The sequence below is a fragment of the Caretta caretta genome, chromosome 18 (assembly GCF_965140235.1).
Source record: "Caretta caretta isolate rCarCar2 chromosome 18, rCarCar1.hap1, whole genome shotgun sequence".
In the NCBI taxonomy this organism is placed as follows: domain Eukaryota; kingdom Metazoa; phylum Chordata; order Testudines; family Cheloniidae; genus Caretta; species Caretta caretta.
In genome coordinates, this window is record NC_134223.1 from 11,328,463 (window position 1) to 11,346,253 (window position 17,791).

Consider the following 17,791-nt stretch of genomic DNA (forward strand, 5'->3'; position numbering starts at 1 on the left):
CCCCTTCCCTCCAGCCCGGGCGGCGGATCGCTGGAGCCGCCTGGGGCAAGGGCCCAGCACACCGAAAGCTGGGGAGTCTGCCCACCCCACTGCCTCCCCCCCACCGCTAACCCAGTCCCCAGCCTGGGGGACCTGGGGCAGGCAGGGTTCCTGCTCCGGGCTGCCCTCACCCCATCCCCACCGCCCCATTTCAGGGGGGCTTTATGGACACACCTCGTTACGTATTGTGGGCGATTTGGGCGTGACAAATGCTACACAGAGAGATCGTCTCTAGTGCTCCTTAGAAATGAACGAATGTGGCCAAGTTCAGATCCCAACTTTCCCAAAGGGTATATGTTGGGGTGGGGGGTGTCTTCAGGGGAATGCCGGCTTTTGCTTTGGACCCCCCCTACCCCCGCATTGTGAGTGTACATCCAGTGGTGCTGGAACTGGGGGGGGGGGGCGCAGCTGGATTGAAGTAGTAATAACAAACACCAGATAACATGGTTTCCATCATCAGCACCCTGACGGTTCCAGACTCCCCGTGTGTATCAGGACCCAAGGGATAGATTTGTAATGAAGGAGCTGAGGGAAGTGGAGCACTTAATCGTGGTCAGAGATGAGCCACTAGAAGTTAGCATGTGATTGTAGGTGCTGGAACTCAGGGTCTTGCATACCCTGTGGCTTGAAGTGGTTTCCATCATATACAGGGTTTACAGTTTGGTTCAATGGCTCTCAGCACCCCCACGGCAATAGAACCTCAGAATTACAAACACCAGAGTCAACCACAAAACCTGATTTGGAACCAGAGGTACACAATCAAGCAGCAGCAGAGACGACCAAAAAAAAAAAAAAAGGCAAATGCAGTACCGTATTGTGTTAAACGTAAACTAGTAAAAAAAAGGAAAGCCACGTTTCTTCAGCATAGTAAAGTTTCCAGGCTGTAGTAAGTCAATGTTCAGTTGTAAACTTTTGAAAGAGCCATAATGTTTTGTTCAGGGTTAGGTACATTTCAGAATTACAAACCACCTCCATTCCCCACCGAGTTTGTAACTCTGAGGTTCTACTGTATACAAATTGTCCCAGCCCCCCTGCACATGGTTTGCACATTTGCAGACAGTAAGCATGAGAAAGTTGAAGCAGAAAAAGATTACACACAGCTTTGGAATTTGGGGATCATTATTAAATACTTTCCTTCCACCTGTCAGTTCACATTAGTTGCCTCTTACTAGCATAGTAAAAAATCTATTACAATACTCACATAGATACGTGGTGTGTTTCATCCGCTACCATTTATCACTCATTTATCCTTTTGCTTACATTTATTTTTCTGTTTATCATTAAGAACCTGGTTAGTTCATCTTTAATTGTTTTGTTGTGCAAGCATTTCCCCCCCTTGAAGTCCTGCTTAGTTCTATAACAAGGCTATTTTATATGTTTGGTTTGACTTATTGGTGTAATAAAAATACATTAATTTAAAAGGATGAGGCGGGGGGTTCTGGTAATTTTTGTAAGGTACTGAATGTTGCGCCGAGTAAACCCATCTCTGATACTGACTTGCTGTGTGGCCTGGAGCAAGTTATTAAATATTATTTATTATTATTTATTATTTCTACTATTTATATTGCAGTAGAACCTAGAGCAGGAGTGGCCAAACTTACTGGCCCTCCAAGCCACGTACGACAATCTTCAGAAGTTCAAGAGCCAGGGCACATCTGCCAGGAGCCGGGGGTTGAGGCTGCTGAAGCCCCAAGCCCTGGCAGGTGCGCCCCACAGGGCTGAAGCCCCAAGCCCCTCCTCCTCGCAGGGCTGAATTGAACCCACTGACTGTATGTGAGGATAGGAAATCTGTCAGGGAAGAGGGAATAGCACTGGGTAGATCAACAGGGGAACTGGGGTATATGAAAGTCAGGGGCAGAGAACTGGAGATGGTAGAGCATGTGCACTGGGATAGAAAAAAGTGCTATAGTATCAGAGAGATGGGGAGTGCTTGACTGAGGACAGGGAGTAAGTATCAGGAAATGTACAGCATGTGTCAGGATCTTAGCATCAGAGTAATGGATCAGATGTTGGATGCTTCCTGATCACAAAGCTCACAGTTGTAAATCAGAGAAGAAACTCACTCAGTGATGTAGAATCCTGTGTCCCAAACCTGCTGTCTTTAGGCAGGCAAAACAAACTTGCAATCAAGTGGAATTTTAGTTCCCTATGGGCCTCTGCGGGGGAAACCTAAGGAAGCAAGATCTTGAAAGGGAAGAGAAAATATGAAGTGCATCAAAGATATCCCAGTGAGATGTAGGTCTATAGTTTTATAACTAGTTGGGGCATTCCATTTTGCTTCATGTAAGAATACTGGCAACCTTGACACCTCAACAAAGAGCCATAGATCTGATTTATTTGTGCAATCAAAGTAAATGCCTGATGTGTTTAAGTCACCTTTGATTCCAGTCCCTGACCTCAGAGTAGTGATTTTCTCAATATAGTTGGGCAAACAGAAAAGTCTTCAGTATAAAACAATGCACCACAGCAGATAGCAATCTGATAGGCTATGGACTTTCCCTAGAAAACCTGCCTCTTCAAACGTGCCAGGTCTCATTCGTTTTATTTTAAAGGAAGATCCTTTCACTTGGGATTTGTTTAATTAGAGACAAGCCCGAACCAAAACGCTGGACTCAAATCCCAAGGCAACTCAAATCCATCAATGCCCCCCAACCTGTGTGTGACCTTTAGGTGCTACTGCAATATAAATACTGAATAAATATCTTTATAATAAGGCAGATCCAAACCCCAGATCTGGACACACCAAACATTGGGGAAGTTTGGATCTGGATTTCAAACTCCTACTGTCAGGGAAAGTTCAGATCCAATGTTTTGGCTGAGCCCTTTATATAGATTCAAATTTCAAATCTGTGAGTTCAGGTTTGGAGCCAGGTCTCAAGTTCAGATCCAGGTTTTGATTCAGCCCTTTATGTGGATTCAAACTGGATTCAGCTCCACATTTTCATCTCAGATTTTTGGAACAGGCCTGTCTGTCTCTCATTTTAAGAAGAAAAGGAGTACTTGTGGCACCTTAGAGACTAACCAATTTATTTGAGCATGAGCTTTCGTGAGCTACAGCTCACTTCATCAGATGTTTACCGTGGAAACTGCAGCAGACTTTATATACACACAGAGAATATGAAACAATACAATTCATATTCTCTGTGTGTATATAAAGTCTGCTGCAGTTTCCACGGTAAACATCTGATGAAGTGAGCTGTAGCTCACGAAAGCTCATGCTCAAATAAATTGGTTAGTCTCTAAGGTGCCACAAGTACTCCTTTTCTTTTTGCGAATACAGACTAACACGGCTGTTCCTCTGAAACCTCTCATTTTAAGTATTTCCATTCTAAAATGAGAGATTTCTAGGTGCATTTTAAACCTGAATTTGTCATTGTGTATAATCTCCCCTTATTGAAACTGTCCCAGCCTGGCAGCCTTGCTTGCATTCTGCAGCTATACCAACCATCCCAGTGATTGTATGTTTCTTTCCTGGTTCTCTGTTTGTCCTCTTTGCCCTCCTGCTGGAATTCGTCGCCTGTCTTTTTAAACAGCAGAAGCTGCCAGTGCAGATGTTCCAGTGAGTACGTGCAACACGTGCTTCATGTGAAGCATCAGCTTGCCAACGATTTAAAGAAACAGAACTCAGTTTTAATAGGTCCTCAACCAAATAAGTGGATACCCTGGAGGAAAAATCGTGGCCCTATTTAAATTAATCAGAGGGAATTTTATCATTCACTTGAGGTACTGGGATTTCGCCCTCCATTTTTTTAAAAGATCGCAGATGCCATAAAGTCAGTAATGTATTTACAGGGAGGAAGGCAAGAAACTTTTCTCCCCTCTTTCCCCTCACTAAACTGTCAGTTCTCTGGCTCTAAATAGTTAATTTCCCACCCAGTGAACACCTTTCCTACCCCACTTCTGCTCATTATATTTCTCTGTGATTTGTACTGTCATTTGAAAACTATAGGGCAAAGCACAATTTGCATTGGCTTGGTCTGTAGATTTCAGTCCCAGCATAAAGCTTATTTTTTCCATTCACTATACAGCGTGGGCAAATATTTAAACCTAACAGAAGAGACCCCAGCTTTTTCTCCTTAATCTTACAGGCTGTGCTGGGATAACAGGAATAAAATGTAATTAACAACTTGTATTATGAGAAAAAAATTGGTTTAGTCCGTAAAGTCAGCAGATTTAAGGAGGCAAAATATAATTCCTTACATTGAAATGTGGCCATGACTCCTTGGCTGATACTACAGGTACCATGAAATCGTCACATGGCCAAGAATTTGGTTTGAACAAAAGACAGTATCTTCAGCCATACAGCACCCTCCGTGTTGGGGTACTGATTCAATACTGACTCTAAATCATTGACACCACTTCCTGCAGCCACTAGACGTTCTCTGGAGTAGTCTCATCCAAGTAACAACTAATCCTCAGAAAAGAACTGTCTGGCCAACTTTAATTTTATAAGCAAAATCATTCTTTTTGCCTTGAGACTGGTGTAAAATCTGCAGAAACTACAGAAATGTATTTAAAGAGCAACTTAAAATCAAATGAATGAGATTTAAGTGGCTCATTTGAGCCAGCTGCTTAAATATCGTATTTCAGACCAACGTGATACTACGAGGTTGAGATCTAGACAGTCTGAAAAGAGAGATTTATAATAAGAAGCTGGTGGTATTCCAGCAGGGCTGCTCTAGGTGATGCTCTCTCTACAGTGCAGTAACAGTACCCACTTTATATTATAAGAAACCCATTGCCAAGTCAGGCTGGTTTTTAAATCAGACTCTGGAAGGCTGCCTGATTTTGGTATGTGTCTGTCAAGTGGTAGCCAAAGAGCAGAAAAGCTTTTATGAATTACTAATGATCCAATGCAACGGATGGAATTGCTCTGTGTAGATCTTGCATATTCCCTTAGCAGAGACTTGAAACAAGCCCCTGATACAGTAGGGTCTACACTGTGCTGGAAGTTGCTCTTTGCATACCTTGACTAGAGGTGATTCCACATTTTAAACAAATTTGAGATTCAGGAAGTGGGGGAAGGAGAGCAAGAATGAAATTCAAGCGTCCTTCAGCTACACTGAGAGAGTAAAGTTGAGGCGTACATCTCCCCTTGCCTCTCCAGTGGTTGCATCTATGTCTGACACTTTATCATGTGAGTGTATTTGGAACATATCACCCTACTGTAACCAGAAATAGAACAAGACAAATTAGAACTTTTAAAGAGTTTCTGACTGCCCAGTTGTGCCACACTGGGGTTCAAAGCACATCTCCAAAGAGGAGAATATCTACTCTTCATTTTATCTCTGTCACTTTCTGTTTGACCTCTGCCAACACCAGAACAGTAACAGCTAGAGAGCTCTGCCTGATTGCTGGGAAGAGAAATCTAACAAGGAAGTCACAGCTGGGGGCAACAAGCACAGGAGTTAGATTCTCAGAAAGAACTGATTTCAGAACAACTTTTAACCTGTAACTAATCATGGACTTCCTTGGACACATATAACCTAGCAAGGCCACAGAGCTCTGGTACTGCCTGCAGATAGCTGGAGACGAGTCCACAGAGACACACACCTCGATCTAACATTGGTCCCAGCAGCACCCAGCCTGGCACTGCCCCCACCCTCCCATCAGCATCTCAGGAGCTCGCCACAGTCAGCACAGAGCCTAACACTGCTCTGTCTACACACACCCAGCCTGGCACCGCCCCCGGCCCCCAGCGCGCACCCAGCCTGGCACCGCCCCCGGCCCCCAGCATTCACCCAGCCTGGCACTTCCCCCGGCCCCCAGCATTCACCCAGCCTGGCACCGCCCCCGGCCCCCAGCGCGCACCCAGCCTGGCACCGCCCCCGGCCCCAAGCATTCACCCAGCCTGGCACTTCCCCCGCCCCCAGCACGCACCCAGCCTGGCACTGCCCCCCCACAGCACATCCAGCCTGGCACTTCCCCCGCCCCCAGCGCACACCCAGCCTGCCACTGCCCCCGCCCCCAGCGCACACCCAGCCTGGCACTTCCCCCGCCCCCAGCGCACACCCAGCCTGCCACTGCCCCCGCCCCCCAGCGCGCACCCAGCCTGGCACCGCCCCCGCCCCCCAGCGCGCACCCAGCCTGGCACCGCCCCCGCCCCCAGCGCGCACCCAGCCTGGCACCTCCCCCGCCCCCAGCATTCACCCAGCCTGGCACCGCCCCCGGCCCCAGCGCGCACCCAGCCTGGCACCGCCCCCGGCCCCAGCGCGCACCCAGCCTGGCACTGCCCCCACCCCCAGTGCGCACCCAGCCTGGCACTTCCCCCGCCCCCCAGCGCGCACCCAGCCTGGCACTGCCCCCACCCCCCAGCGCGCACCCAGCCTGGCACTTCCCCCGCCCCCCAGCGCGCACCCAGCCTGGCACCGCCCCCACCCCCAGCATTCACCCAGCCTGGCACCGCCCCCGGCCCCAGCGCGCACCCAGCCTGGCACTTCCCCCGCCCCCCAGCGCGCACCCAGCCTGGCACTTCCCCCGCCCCCCAGCGCGCACCCAGCCTGGCACCGCCCCCGCCCCCAGCGCGCACCCAGCCTGGCACCGCCCCCGCCCCCAGCGCGCACCCAGCCTGGCACTTCCCCCGCCCCCCAGCGCGCACCCAGCCTGGCACCGCCCCCGCCCCCAGCGCGCACCCAGCCTGGCACCGAACCCTCCACCTTCCCCGGACCCCTAAGGGTTAAGCCCGCCTTGTCTGTCGTAAAGCGTCGTGCTCCGGGTCAGGCTCCGCTTTCCGGCCGCGGGGGCGCTCGGTTTGCGGCAGGTCGGGCAGGCGCGGGCGGAAGCGCGGCTCGGGTGCGGGCCGGGCGGAGGGAGGCGCGCAGGCCGGGGATGAGGGCCCCCCCACGGGGCGGCTGGTAGCTCCAGGCCGCGGGCGACTCCAGGCCCCCCCCGCCCCCCATGTGGCTGCAGCAGCGGCTGAAGGGCTTCCCGGGGCTGCTCTCCAGCAGCTGGGCCCGGCGCCTCCTGGCCCTGCTCGGCTTCCTGCTCGTGGCCTACTGGTACCTGGGGGGCGCCCGGCCGCGCCTGCCCTGGGGCGCCGGGGAGCCGCGCGGCGGGGAGGCCGGGCTCTGCCTCCAGGCCGAGACGCGGGCCTGGCCGGGGCTGGAGGAGCGCGGCGATGCCCTGAGGCTGCGCCTCCCCGGCGACGGCGCCCCGGAGGCTGCGGGGGGGCACCCGGCCCTAGTGGGCAACGGCTTCCTGCTGCTGGACGTCGCCGCCAACCGGCTCTGGGTGTCCGCCGGGGCCTCCGCGGCCGGCCCGGCCCACGCCACCGACTACCCGGCGCTGGTGCAGCTCAAGGCGGTGAGCGGGCAGGCTGAGGCCCGGGCCGCGGCGGTGGTGCTGCGGGACGGGGCGGTGCGGCGGGTGCGGTGCGTCCCGAGCGGGCAGGGGCCGGCCGCAGCCCAAGCCCCCGCCCGCGACTGCGTGACGGTCCGGGAGGAGCTGCTGGCCCACCGCAGCCGGCCCCACCTCTACCTGCAGCGGATCCACATCGCCAACCCCACCGAGAGGGTCATCGCCTTCGAGGCCTCCACCCCTTCCTCCCCCTCCTCTGCCCTGGGAGCCAAGTTCATCACCAGCCTGGAGAAGGTGGGGGACCGGCAGTTCCTGTTCTCGTCCGGCCGGGTGCTCCTTGCTAGCAGCTCCAAGGTGGTGCTGGTGGTGGTGGCTGCCAAGAAACTGGTGACCCGGGTGCAGGTGGCACCCAAGTCTCATTTCCATGAGACAGTGCTGTCCGTTGTATACACCTCAGAGCCCATAGAGCCCTCCAGCCTGGAGGAAACCTTCAGCAAGCTGAGGGAGTTGGCTAAGAAGGAGATGCTGGAGGTGATGCAGATGGGGGTTGAGGAGCTGTTCCAGGAGCACCAGCAGACTTGGTCCGATTTGTTTATTTCAGGTAAGGAGAGCTAGGTTCACTTGAAAACCAAGTAGCGAGAGCACCCCATTGCATTAACAGGTGAGCTCCACTCACAACGTTCTGGTCACTTATGAAGCATTTCGGCTCACGTGAAATTTCATCCTTCCTCTGAGATGGTTAGAGGGACAGTAGGGATGTCTCAGGTTGTTAATAACCTAATGCTTTTTGCTCAAAGCACTTCAAAGGTAGCTAAACATTATTAGATAAAGAAACAAAGGTTAAGGAGAGAACTTTAAGAAGTGGCTTCTGATTTCTAGTCCCTGCTCTAGATCTGCCACTGGCTTGCTGTGTAATCTGAGGCAAATCAGAGGCTAAAACTAAGTAGCCTCTGATCCTGGCTGCCCAATCTGAGAAACCTTAGTCTAGTTTTTCAGAAGTTCTTAACTTCAATTAAAGTTGTGGGTGCTAATGGGACCGGCAGCAGCTGAATACTAAGACAAGGTCTCTTCTGGGCCTATTCAGTGAGACTGAGAGGTCATCTCATCTAGCCCTGTTTGCTGAGACAGAACCAAATATACCTAGACCATCCCTGACAAGTGTTTGTCTAACCCATTCTTAAAAACTTCCAACGATGGGATTCCACAATTTCCCCGAAAGCCTATTCCAGTACTTAAATACCCTTAAAGTTAGAAAGTTTTTCCTAATATTTAACCTAAGTCTTTCTGGCTGCAGATTAAGCCCATTACTTCTTGTCCTACCTTAAATGGACATGGAGAACAATTGATCACTGTCCTTTTTATAGCAGGCCTTAACATATCTGAAGATTTATCAAGTCTTCTCTCCCCCCCCGCCCCCGCCCAAGACTAAACATACCCATTTTTAACCTTTTCTCAGAGGTAATCTATTGTTACAGGCTGGAAATCAATTCTAGGGATCAGTAGGATGAGACTACAAAGTACCTCATAAATCTGGTAAATTACAGTTTGTAAAGCTTTTCAAAAAGCATGGAAAATCCAACTACATTAATAAGGAAGTTAGTCACCGTTACACATACATCCACAGGGTCTCAGAGCAGCAGAAGTTCTATTAACATAACTAGAGAGAATTCAACTATAGACATGCTTAACCAAGAGCTCCTTGGTTTCTCCAGGAATAATGTAATAGTCCTGTACTTGCTTTAGACTGGGTAGGGTTGGTTAACACTAAGTTAATGTCAGTTATGTGAGTGTACTGGAACTGAAGTAGCCTTGATGGGTCCCTATGTGTTATACATGTGTACAATTCTACGGAAAGGGAGTCTGTAAGTCTTCCTTCACAGGATATATATCTTGCCCATTAAAATTTCCTCTGGGCTGAAACTTAGTACAAGGTGTCCACATAGCAATTTTTTAAAAAAAAAAAGAGAAAAATGCAACTTTTCCTGTTTTGATTTATAATAAATGGGACATGATCAGGTCCCTAATTTGTTCCATTCACTTCAGTGTTTTCAAAACAAGTTAAAATGGAAGATACCAGAGTAAGAAATGGCTGAGCACTGGCAGCCAAGCGTGAGCTTTGCACTCAGTTCCTTGTCACCCTCACACCAACATCTGTGTAGCTGTTGGCACCAGTGTCTGCAAATCTGAACTTCCTGTTTTCTCTATTTAAACACTTGTTGACAGACAGGTGTGACATTGAGCGATTTTTTTTCCTATATTGCAGGGGTCGAAATGAGAAAGATTACAGATTCCCACACACCATCCAGCAAGACTGTCAATATGACTCTCTACTATGTCCTATCTTGCATGCCAGCTCCTCTACTGGATCCACTCATTGGTGGTGAGGACAGAGAAAAAATGGAAGCCAACTTGAAATATGCTGACCACTGCTTCAGTGGCCATGCAACCATGCATGCAGAGAACCTGTGGCCCGAGAAGCTGTCCAGTGTTCCTCAGATTCTGCAGCTCTCAGACTTGTGGAAGCTGACTCTCCAGAAGCGGGGATGCAAGAGCCTGGTGGCAGCTGGGGTCCATGGACTCATGCAGGGGATGGTGCTCAGCTTTGGAGGTCTGCAGTTCACAGAAAACCATCTCCAGTTTCAGGCTGACCCTGATGTGCTTCACAACAGCTATTCCCTGCGTGGGATCCACTATAACAAAGACCTGATTAATCTGGCTGTTCTGCTGGATGCTGAAGGAAAGCCCTTCCTGCATGTGTCTGTGAAGTTCCAGGACAAGCCAGTTAGGCTGTATGCCTGCGAGGCGGGCTGCTTGAATGAGCCTGTGGAGTTGACATCCGAGCTGCGGGGTCACACCTTCCCTGTCATGGTGACTCAGCCTATCACACCATTACTTTATATATCTACAGACCTGACCCATCTGCAGGACCTGAGACACACGCTACATCTGAAAGCTATCCTGGCCCATGAGGAGCACATGGCCAAGCAGTACCCAGGTTTACCCTTCCTGTTCTGGTTCAGTGTGGCCTCATTAATCACACTCTTCCACCTGTTTCTGTTCAAACTCATCTACAATGAATACTGTGGGCCAGGAGCCAAGCCACTCTTCAGGAGTAAGGTATAAAGCTGCCACTGTCCGCTGCTTTCTTGGGAGCCAAGTTATCAGCCTGGTTTTCTGTCAGCTGTTAGGGAGGTTCTCTCTGGTTGTGAAAGGGTTTTGAATCTGTCTTGAAGTGTGTGTGTGCACGCGTGCACACATGCACACTTGTCCCGGAAAGGTGACTCTTCTGGCAAGACAGTAGGATTAGGTCAGGGAGACTGCAAGACTCAACCATTAGCAAAATAAATCCATTGTTATTCCTTGTAAAACCCTTTGGATGGCTACTATTTAAAGCAGACCCCCTCTTTCACTGCAGAAACTTAGAGGTTTGTTTGTATTAACACCACCGTTGCAGCAGTGACACCATATGGGGTTTGTCATGCAGTTATACAGTCGTGGAATGCTAGTGACAAAGCTGCGTGCTTTTTCCATGGAGTACTCTTATCCCCACTGTTGTGTGGGCATTGCTTGCACCCTTGTCTGCTGTGAGTGAATTGTATAATATGGAAATTCACACACACGTGCAAGCTCCCGCCCTAGTCCAGATGCTTATTTGTTGGGTCTGTGGATAAATATTCTAAACTTGTAGTCACTGCGTGGTTCTCACTGAATGTCACCTTTACCAGCCTCAGTTTGGAGACGTACAAAACCAATATTCGTTCTCCTGCTATTTAGACTAAATATAGAGCCATCCTGAAGGCAGGACAGAGTGTTCTTTTCTGAAAGCTGGGGATTTGGGCCCCAAGATTTTTTGCACCTCCCAGCTGCATAAGGGCTTTGAGTACTTGGTTTACTACGGTACCTTAAGATTAGTGGCCAGGGTGACTTGGCATAGTCAAGGGCAAGAGTGGAAGAGATGTACTTGGTACAGAACAGGGACTAGGAAACATTCTCCTTCTCTTAGTGCCAATATTTTCTAGTTGCACCTTACTGGCCTGGAAGGGAAAATGAAAAATTAGACTGACTTGCTGTGTGAGCCAAGTGCGTTGTTCAAAACCTCCTCTCTTTAAGATCAATTTTAAGACTTAACTGCAGAATTGTTGTGTGTGTTTATTAATAAACAGTCACTAAATAGAGACGTGCTCAGGGGAAACATTCTGGCTTCAGGTTTCAGAGTAACAGCCGTGTTAGTCTGTATTCGCAAAAAGAAAAGGAGTACTTGTGGCACCTTAGAGACTCACCAATTTATTTGAGCATAAGCTTTCGTGATGCATCCGATGAAGTGAGCTGTAGCTCACAAAAGCTTATGCTCAAATAAATTGGTTAGTCTCTAAGGTGCCACAAGCACTCCTTTTCATTCTGGCTTCAGATTGTCTTACTTTTCTAAATCAGAAAAGCAAATTAAATGAAGGTTAGCTGAGGCTGGACTAGACACTGGACTTAGGTTAATGTTCACAAAATAAGAGGGGGTTAGAGATGGACTTTCAAGGAGATTCTCTCCTCTCTCATATGCAAGTAACTTCTTGGCTCCCTGACTGCTGTTGGGAGACTGATCCTGAGTGGTGCTGAACACGTGCATTTCTGTGAGGTCATTGGGCGTTGAAGGTTCTCCAGCACTTGTGGCTAGACTCCAGCTAGACATAGGAAGATCACAGAAATCTGCAGACAGTTGCATGATCTCCCTGAGATCATGATCAAAATATTAATGCAAAGGGAAAAGTGCTCAGGAAGTCATTTGTATTGTGGTGTGTGGCTACTGCATCCTGGAACTCAAACTGTCTTATGACCCTTATTCACTGCTGTCTATATCGCTCTCTGCCTTTGCTACTGAAGGATTGGGGAGACTCACCTTCTGCCTTTTACATAATGGATTGTGTTCACCATTACAGCTTATTAGCACTGACACTATCCATTGAATTAGAGAAACTGCACAGCCATAGACTTGGAGCTGAGTAAGCATCTGTTTCTTGCATTGGTGCTCTTTGCTTTGCAAGGAGTCGTGCAATGTCCAGCAGATTAGCTCATTCAATGTCTTGGGCTGTAGCCAGCTACAATGAAGATGGTACAGAGCCTGTGTGGTCTAATGACAGCTCCGTGCCACAGACGGGGATGAAGTGAAATCTGTTGCTGAAATATAAGGTTTCTGTAGCTGTAAGCAAGATAACACCTTGTTTTATTAATTGCACAGGAAGATCCCAGTGTCTGAGCAAGTGAACTAACAGTCCTGCTTTCAGCCTCCATTTGCACAAGACACCTAGTGCCCGACAGTTCTGCGGCTGAGAACAAGGACCTTCTGAAAGCAACAACCCTTTTGTGCCTTGTTAAGAGGGGAATCCGTGACTTCGAAAGTTTATGGTGATTCAAAGGTTTACACTAGAAGCTCATGTATCACTGGGGTGTCTTTTTCTGTGTAACGTGTTCAGTTCTGTAAGATTAATCCACGTGGTGAGGAATACTTGAAAATATGAGTCCTTTGATTCTTTTTAACTTTACAGGAAAATAAAGAATGAGCGTTCCCTTCAGAGTTAACCTAACTAGAAAATTCTTTAATTCAATGTCACTTCTCCTTTCTAGAATGCATTTTAATTTATTGCACTGCAGGGCAGGGGTGGGACAGGATGTTAATTTTGCATTCAAATGTATAGCAAACACCCACTTAAACTGTACATATAAGTGCTGGTGTAACAAGTTTAGCTCAGGCTCTGATTGTAGAGTGCAAAATAATCAGTTTAATGAAGCGATTTCTGGGTTATATTTGGAAATGCTGACCTGCCAATTTTCTGTTCTGAGCATAATATTGAGACTTTGTGCATTGGTATGTTCTGGCTTCTGGGGAGGCATCCTACTTTATAGTGATTTGAAGATTGTTTGGTTTTAAAATTCCAAAGCTGTTGTTTTTAAATAAATACCTTTCAGTCTACACATGTTATGGTTCACTTTTTCCATAGGTTCAAAAGAAAAAGCAGCACCTTTTGGAAATGGAGTGCCAGCAGCTCTAGTTACAGTCAGAACCAAGGACGCTATTGAAGTGGGTTTGGATTTAAGGGGAAAAATAATTAAATAGGGAAAAATGGTGGGTAAAGGGCCAAGAACTCCAAACATTCTCTAAATCACGGGTCAAAGTAAAATTTTGCACACCCAATAGCTAGACGTTGAGAAACTTATTTCCAGGCCATGACCTTTTTAGAAAGAACAAAAGATGCTATTCCTCAGTACTTTGAGAAGCAGAAAACAGACCGTACAACTTCAGCCTTGCCCAGTATATTCCACATAGAATGGGGGGAGAAGGAACCAGGTCTTAAGACAAACTTATTTTTTCTGTGCTTTCCCTGCTATGCTATAGGCCAAAAAAGGATCCCTTGAACCCACCCCTGAAGACTTGTCCCTTAAAGCAGTAATATTTACTCATTTTATATTTTAAGGTTGAGATTTTCAAGCAGCCTAGGGGATTTAAACATCTTCCATTAATTTTAAATGTCTAGATACCCTAGACTATCTGGGAAATCTTAACCTGTGTTTTAAAGTCAATATTTTAAACTGAACTCTCAGAAGATCTGTTGTAGGGAAATGCCAAACTAATGAGATCTGATCCTGTGGTATTTCTACCATCCACTAAAACAGTACGAGTTTAGTTATGTGAAACAGGGTCATGTCCATGGTGTCAGTAAAAGTTTCCTCAGTTATCCAAACTTACTCAGTGCTCCTGCTGCCATTTAGATGATTGAGAAGACCTGCTTAGTATACCCCCCCTGCAAAAAAAAATTCCTCAAGGCAGAGTTTGCAAAACCTCTCAGGGCAATAGTCAGATAGTGCCAGAAAAGGGAATAAGAGCAGTGTATTTACTCGCAGTAAGCTAATACCACACCAGAGACTACTGCTTCTGGAAAAACTTTTTCTGTAACAGGGTTTTATCTGAAGGACTGATCAGTGGTTTATCGGTTCAGCAGCAGCACCTTGTATCTTATTTCCCCGCACAGTATTGAAGAGAACATGATGCGTCTGAATTATGAGGAAAGTAGACTCCTACTTCTTTACTACTTAAAGATCAGGGCAGTTCATGGTCAGGGGTTTCTCAGTGTTAATGTCAGTACTTTGTTCTGGAAACTAAGCCCAAGGCTAGTAACTGCCAAGGAATTTCTGATGAGAATAAGTGACCTGTCTTCAGAGCTGTCTCCAAGTAATAAAATGAGGTGCTTGTAACACTGGGAAGAAACACATTACCAGTTCTTCTAAGGTAGATGGCAGCAGCAGACAAAGCATGCTCAGTAGTTACAGGCAGGGCTGCTAAGGTTGCCCAACACGTTCCATTCTAAGACCCTGTTTACAATTACTAATAACAGCTTTGCCAAACTTTTAGCATTCAAGTTGAAATTTTCCATGCTGCATGTTGCCTCGGGGGGAGGGGGAGGGAAATGTTTCTGAGAATGAAAGTAGGGGAAAATACTGCTTTGCACACTTAAAAAAAAAAAATTTGACCAGAATTTCTTTTAAACAGCTTTGGTGCCCCCCATGTGCTTGTGCAGGGAGTTGAAATTTGGGGAGAGGATAGCCATTGTGTCAGGGATGTGACTTCCTGTCCCTGTGAAAATCCATCAAAATTTGGCCAAGTTATAAGGGGTTGAAAAATTGCTTCTCACACGCTCAGAAACTTCTTAACAGGTGAGTGGTTAAATTCCCTGAAGACTCAATCTGCCATGGGCATGCTCTAGCTTTGGGCTGAACAGGACTTCCTCTGCACTCGCAGCTCTGGTTTGTGGCAGGCCACACCATGCTGGCTCTCGGTACCTGAACTAAGCACATGGAGACTTTCTCCAGTACTCCCATTGACCCCTCCCTGGTCCAGCAGCATGATGGAAGAACCTGCCTGATTAGAATACAGAGGGGACAAAAGCTGGACTGGGGCAGGGGGAGTAGATTGGGACAGAGAGCCAGAGAGTGGGACTGGAGGCTAGTGGGAAGGGACAGGGAATTGGGCTGGGTACAGGAGAGTGGGAGCCAAGGGGAGGGCTGTGACTGGCTGGGCAAGGAGCCGTAGCTGGGGGTGGGATTGAGATTGGATAGAAGGCAATGGGGACTAGCTGGGCAAGGAGACAGAATGGGAACTGAGGTGTGGGGGAAGCTTTAAGGATGACCAATCTGGCAAGGCGCTAGGGAGAACTGGGACTGGCTGGGCAAGCAGACTAGCACAAGAAGCCCAGGCGATGGGGGAGACGCTGAGATTGGAGGGAGATGAGAACTGGGAGCTACTGGGGATGGGGAATGTGGGTGAGGAAGAGAGATCGGACCTGGGAGGAGGCTGGGAGTTGAGACTGGCTGAGTGAGGGAATGGATACTGGGAAGGGTCTGCGATCAGATGAGGTGGGGAGAGACAAACTAAACTACTGAGGAGAGGAGACAGATCTGATTAGGAACCAGAGGAGAACTGGGACTGTCAGGGCAACCAGACTAGGACATGAAGAGGACACATTGGATGAGGAACCTGGGGAGGGAGATAGGGACTGGTGGGGTGACTGGAGGACAGGGCTGGGGAGAGACAGATCGGATGTGGGGGTGGGGAGACTGGTAATTTGGAGGGATGGGACTAGGACTTGCTGGGCAAGGACACGGCTGAAACATCTGAGGAGTGGAGACTGGGACTGGCTAGGTAACGAGAATGGGACTGAAAGGAGGAGCCAAAGATGAGGAATGGGGAGGTTGGAAGAGACAAAAAAGTGTCAAACTTGGGGGAAGAAGACTCTGTTCCCACGAGAACACACCGCTACAGAGCCAAGGAAGGAACTCCCTCTTCCCTCTGCTGTCAGCAAATAACTGAAATGCACTGGCAAAATGTTCCGCCCCAGCCCGTGCTGGTTCACATGGAGGCTGACAACCTACTACTACTACAGTGGGTTACTCAGTTAGCTCTGTAGTGGACCTGAAGGTTGCACACATGCTAATGAGCCATGCGGATGTCAATATGCTCCATCAACTTTGTTTATTCAGTTTGCTTTTTCTAAAGCCTCAGAAATCACACAGAGATCTGTTAAAAGATTATTAAAGTTGCAAAGTCTAAGGAATGCCAGAATTAAGGTTACCTGTGTAACCTTAATGTAGCCCTCCTGTGCGTATGCATTATGACAGTCTTTAATCATATAATCAGGTACTATTTTTTTCACGAGTCCTGCCTCTTGCAGTGCACATGATGGGCTTGTTCTGAGAATGAATCAGAGTTGTGTAGTAAGATTTATTCATTTTTAGCAGAAATTGGGAGACGTGTCTGGCTGAGGCAGGGGATTGGAAGAACAGAAAGGATGGTCTCATGGTTAAAGAAGTTGAATGTTGCCCTGCAGAATTGGATTCTATCCCTGCTTCAGCCACAGAGTTCCTATGTGACGTTGGGCAAGTCACTTAAACCCAAATTTTTTATAGGTGGTCACTAACTGCGTGTTCCTCATTTTCTGGGTTGAGTTGAGTCCTGTGGCCTGATTTGTTAAAGTGCTGGACATTTAAAGCTGCACCTGAAATTCATAGGAACTGTGCTTTGAACGTGTGAAGTGCTACAAAATGCTAAATACTCTGAAAAATCAGGTCCTAGGTATCTCAAATTTGGCACCCCAAATTAGTGTATACTCTTTACCTTCATCTGTGCATCAGTTCCCTGTCTGTAAAATGGGGATAATACCACTCCTCGGCTCCCTGGGCATTGGGAAAATAAATGTATTAACATTGGTGAAGCATTCAGAGCCTATAGTGATGAGCACCATAGAAAAGCCTGTGAAGAATTAATAATTCTGTCTTCAAAGCAGGATTTGAATAGTGTGCACTAAGTAAGGCCTGGGGCCAGACACTAAACAATGAGGAGAAACAAAATAGTGAATAATTTGTCATTAAATAAGCACCCTCCATTCTGTGCACTGAAGGAGGCCAGAGTCCTGTGGAAAAAAATAGTATATGATCATGTAATTGAACACTATATCACAATGCATACGCACAAGGGGGTGAATTAAGGTTGCATGGGCAATCTTAATTCTGTCATTTCCTATCTTTTGGGTGCTTGGCTTTGGCAATTTTAGCTAGCTTTCTCCATGTGCATCACAGCTGCCTTCACCATGGTCCCCATCACCACAGATGCAGTAAGAGCCTGAAGGCTCTTGGATTTCTGTCATCTAAGTTTATTATATACAAAATGATTCCCCAAGGCCTATTGCACTTCGTATTCCAAGTTAGTTGCCTTACATCCAGTACAGAGCACCAGACAGCACAAGTGGGACAGGTTAGGGAATGCAAAGCAGAGGGGAGGATGAATCATAATTATAGGAACTGGGCAGCAAAAAAAGAAGCAAACACACACAAGCCACTTCCACCAGCCAAGCTTTTGAATATGCCACTCTGTTGAGAAGGGAGCAGGGAACTGCCAGTGGCCAAGTGACGGAGCAAC

The 17,791-nt window shown here is 47.8% G+C and overlaps 1 protein-coding gene across 1 annotated transcript; it reads left to right on the forward strand.

The window, feature by feature from the left end:
* The first annotated feature begins 6,727 nt into the window (after positions 1-6,727).
* KIAA2013 (KIAA2013 ortholog) lies at positions 6,728-13,294 on the forward strand. The gene is made up of 3 exons (XM_048824995.2): positions 6,728-7,936; positions 9,599-10,452; positions 12,563-13,294. The coding sequence occupies exons 1-3, from the start codon at positions 6,937-6,939 to the stop codon at positions 12,578-12,580; spliced, it is 1,872 nt and encodes a 623-aa protein (XP_048680952.1). The 5' UTR covers positions 6,728-6,936; the 3' UTR covers positions 12,581-13,294.
* The last annotated feature ends 4,497 nt before the right edge of the window (positions 13,295-17,791 follow it).

Excerpts from the sequence above, each read along its gene's own strand:
- KIAA2013 (XM_048824995.2), top strand. The coding sequence starts at position 6,937 with ATGTGGCTGCAGCAGCGGCTGAAGGGCTTCCCGGGGCTGCTCTCCAGC. Across the intron at positions 7,937-9,598 it reads GTCCGATTTGTTTATTTCAG|GGGTCGAAATGAGAAAGATT; the intron begins GTAAGGAGAGCT and ends CCTATATTGCAG.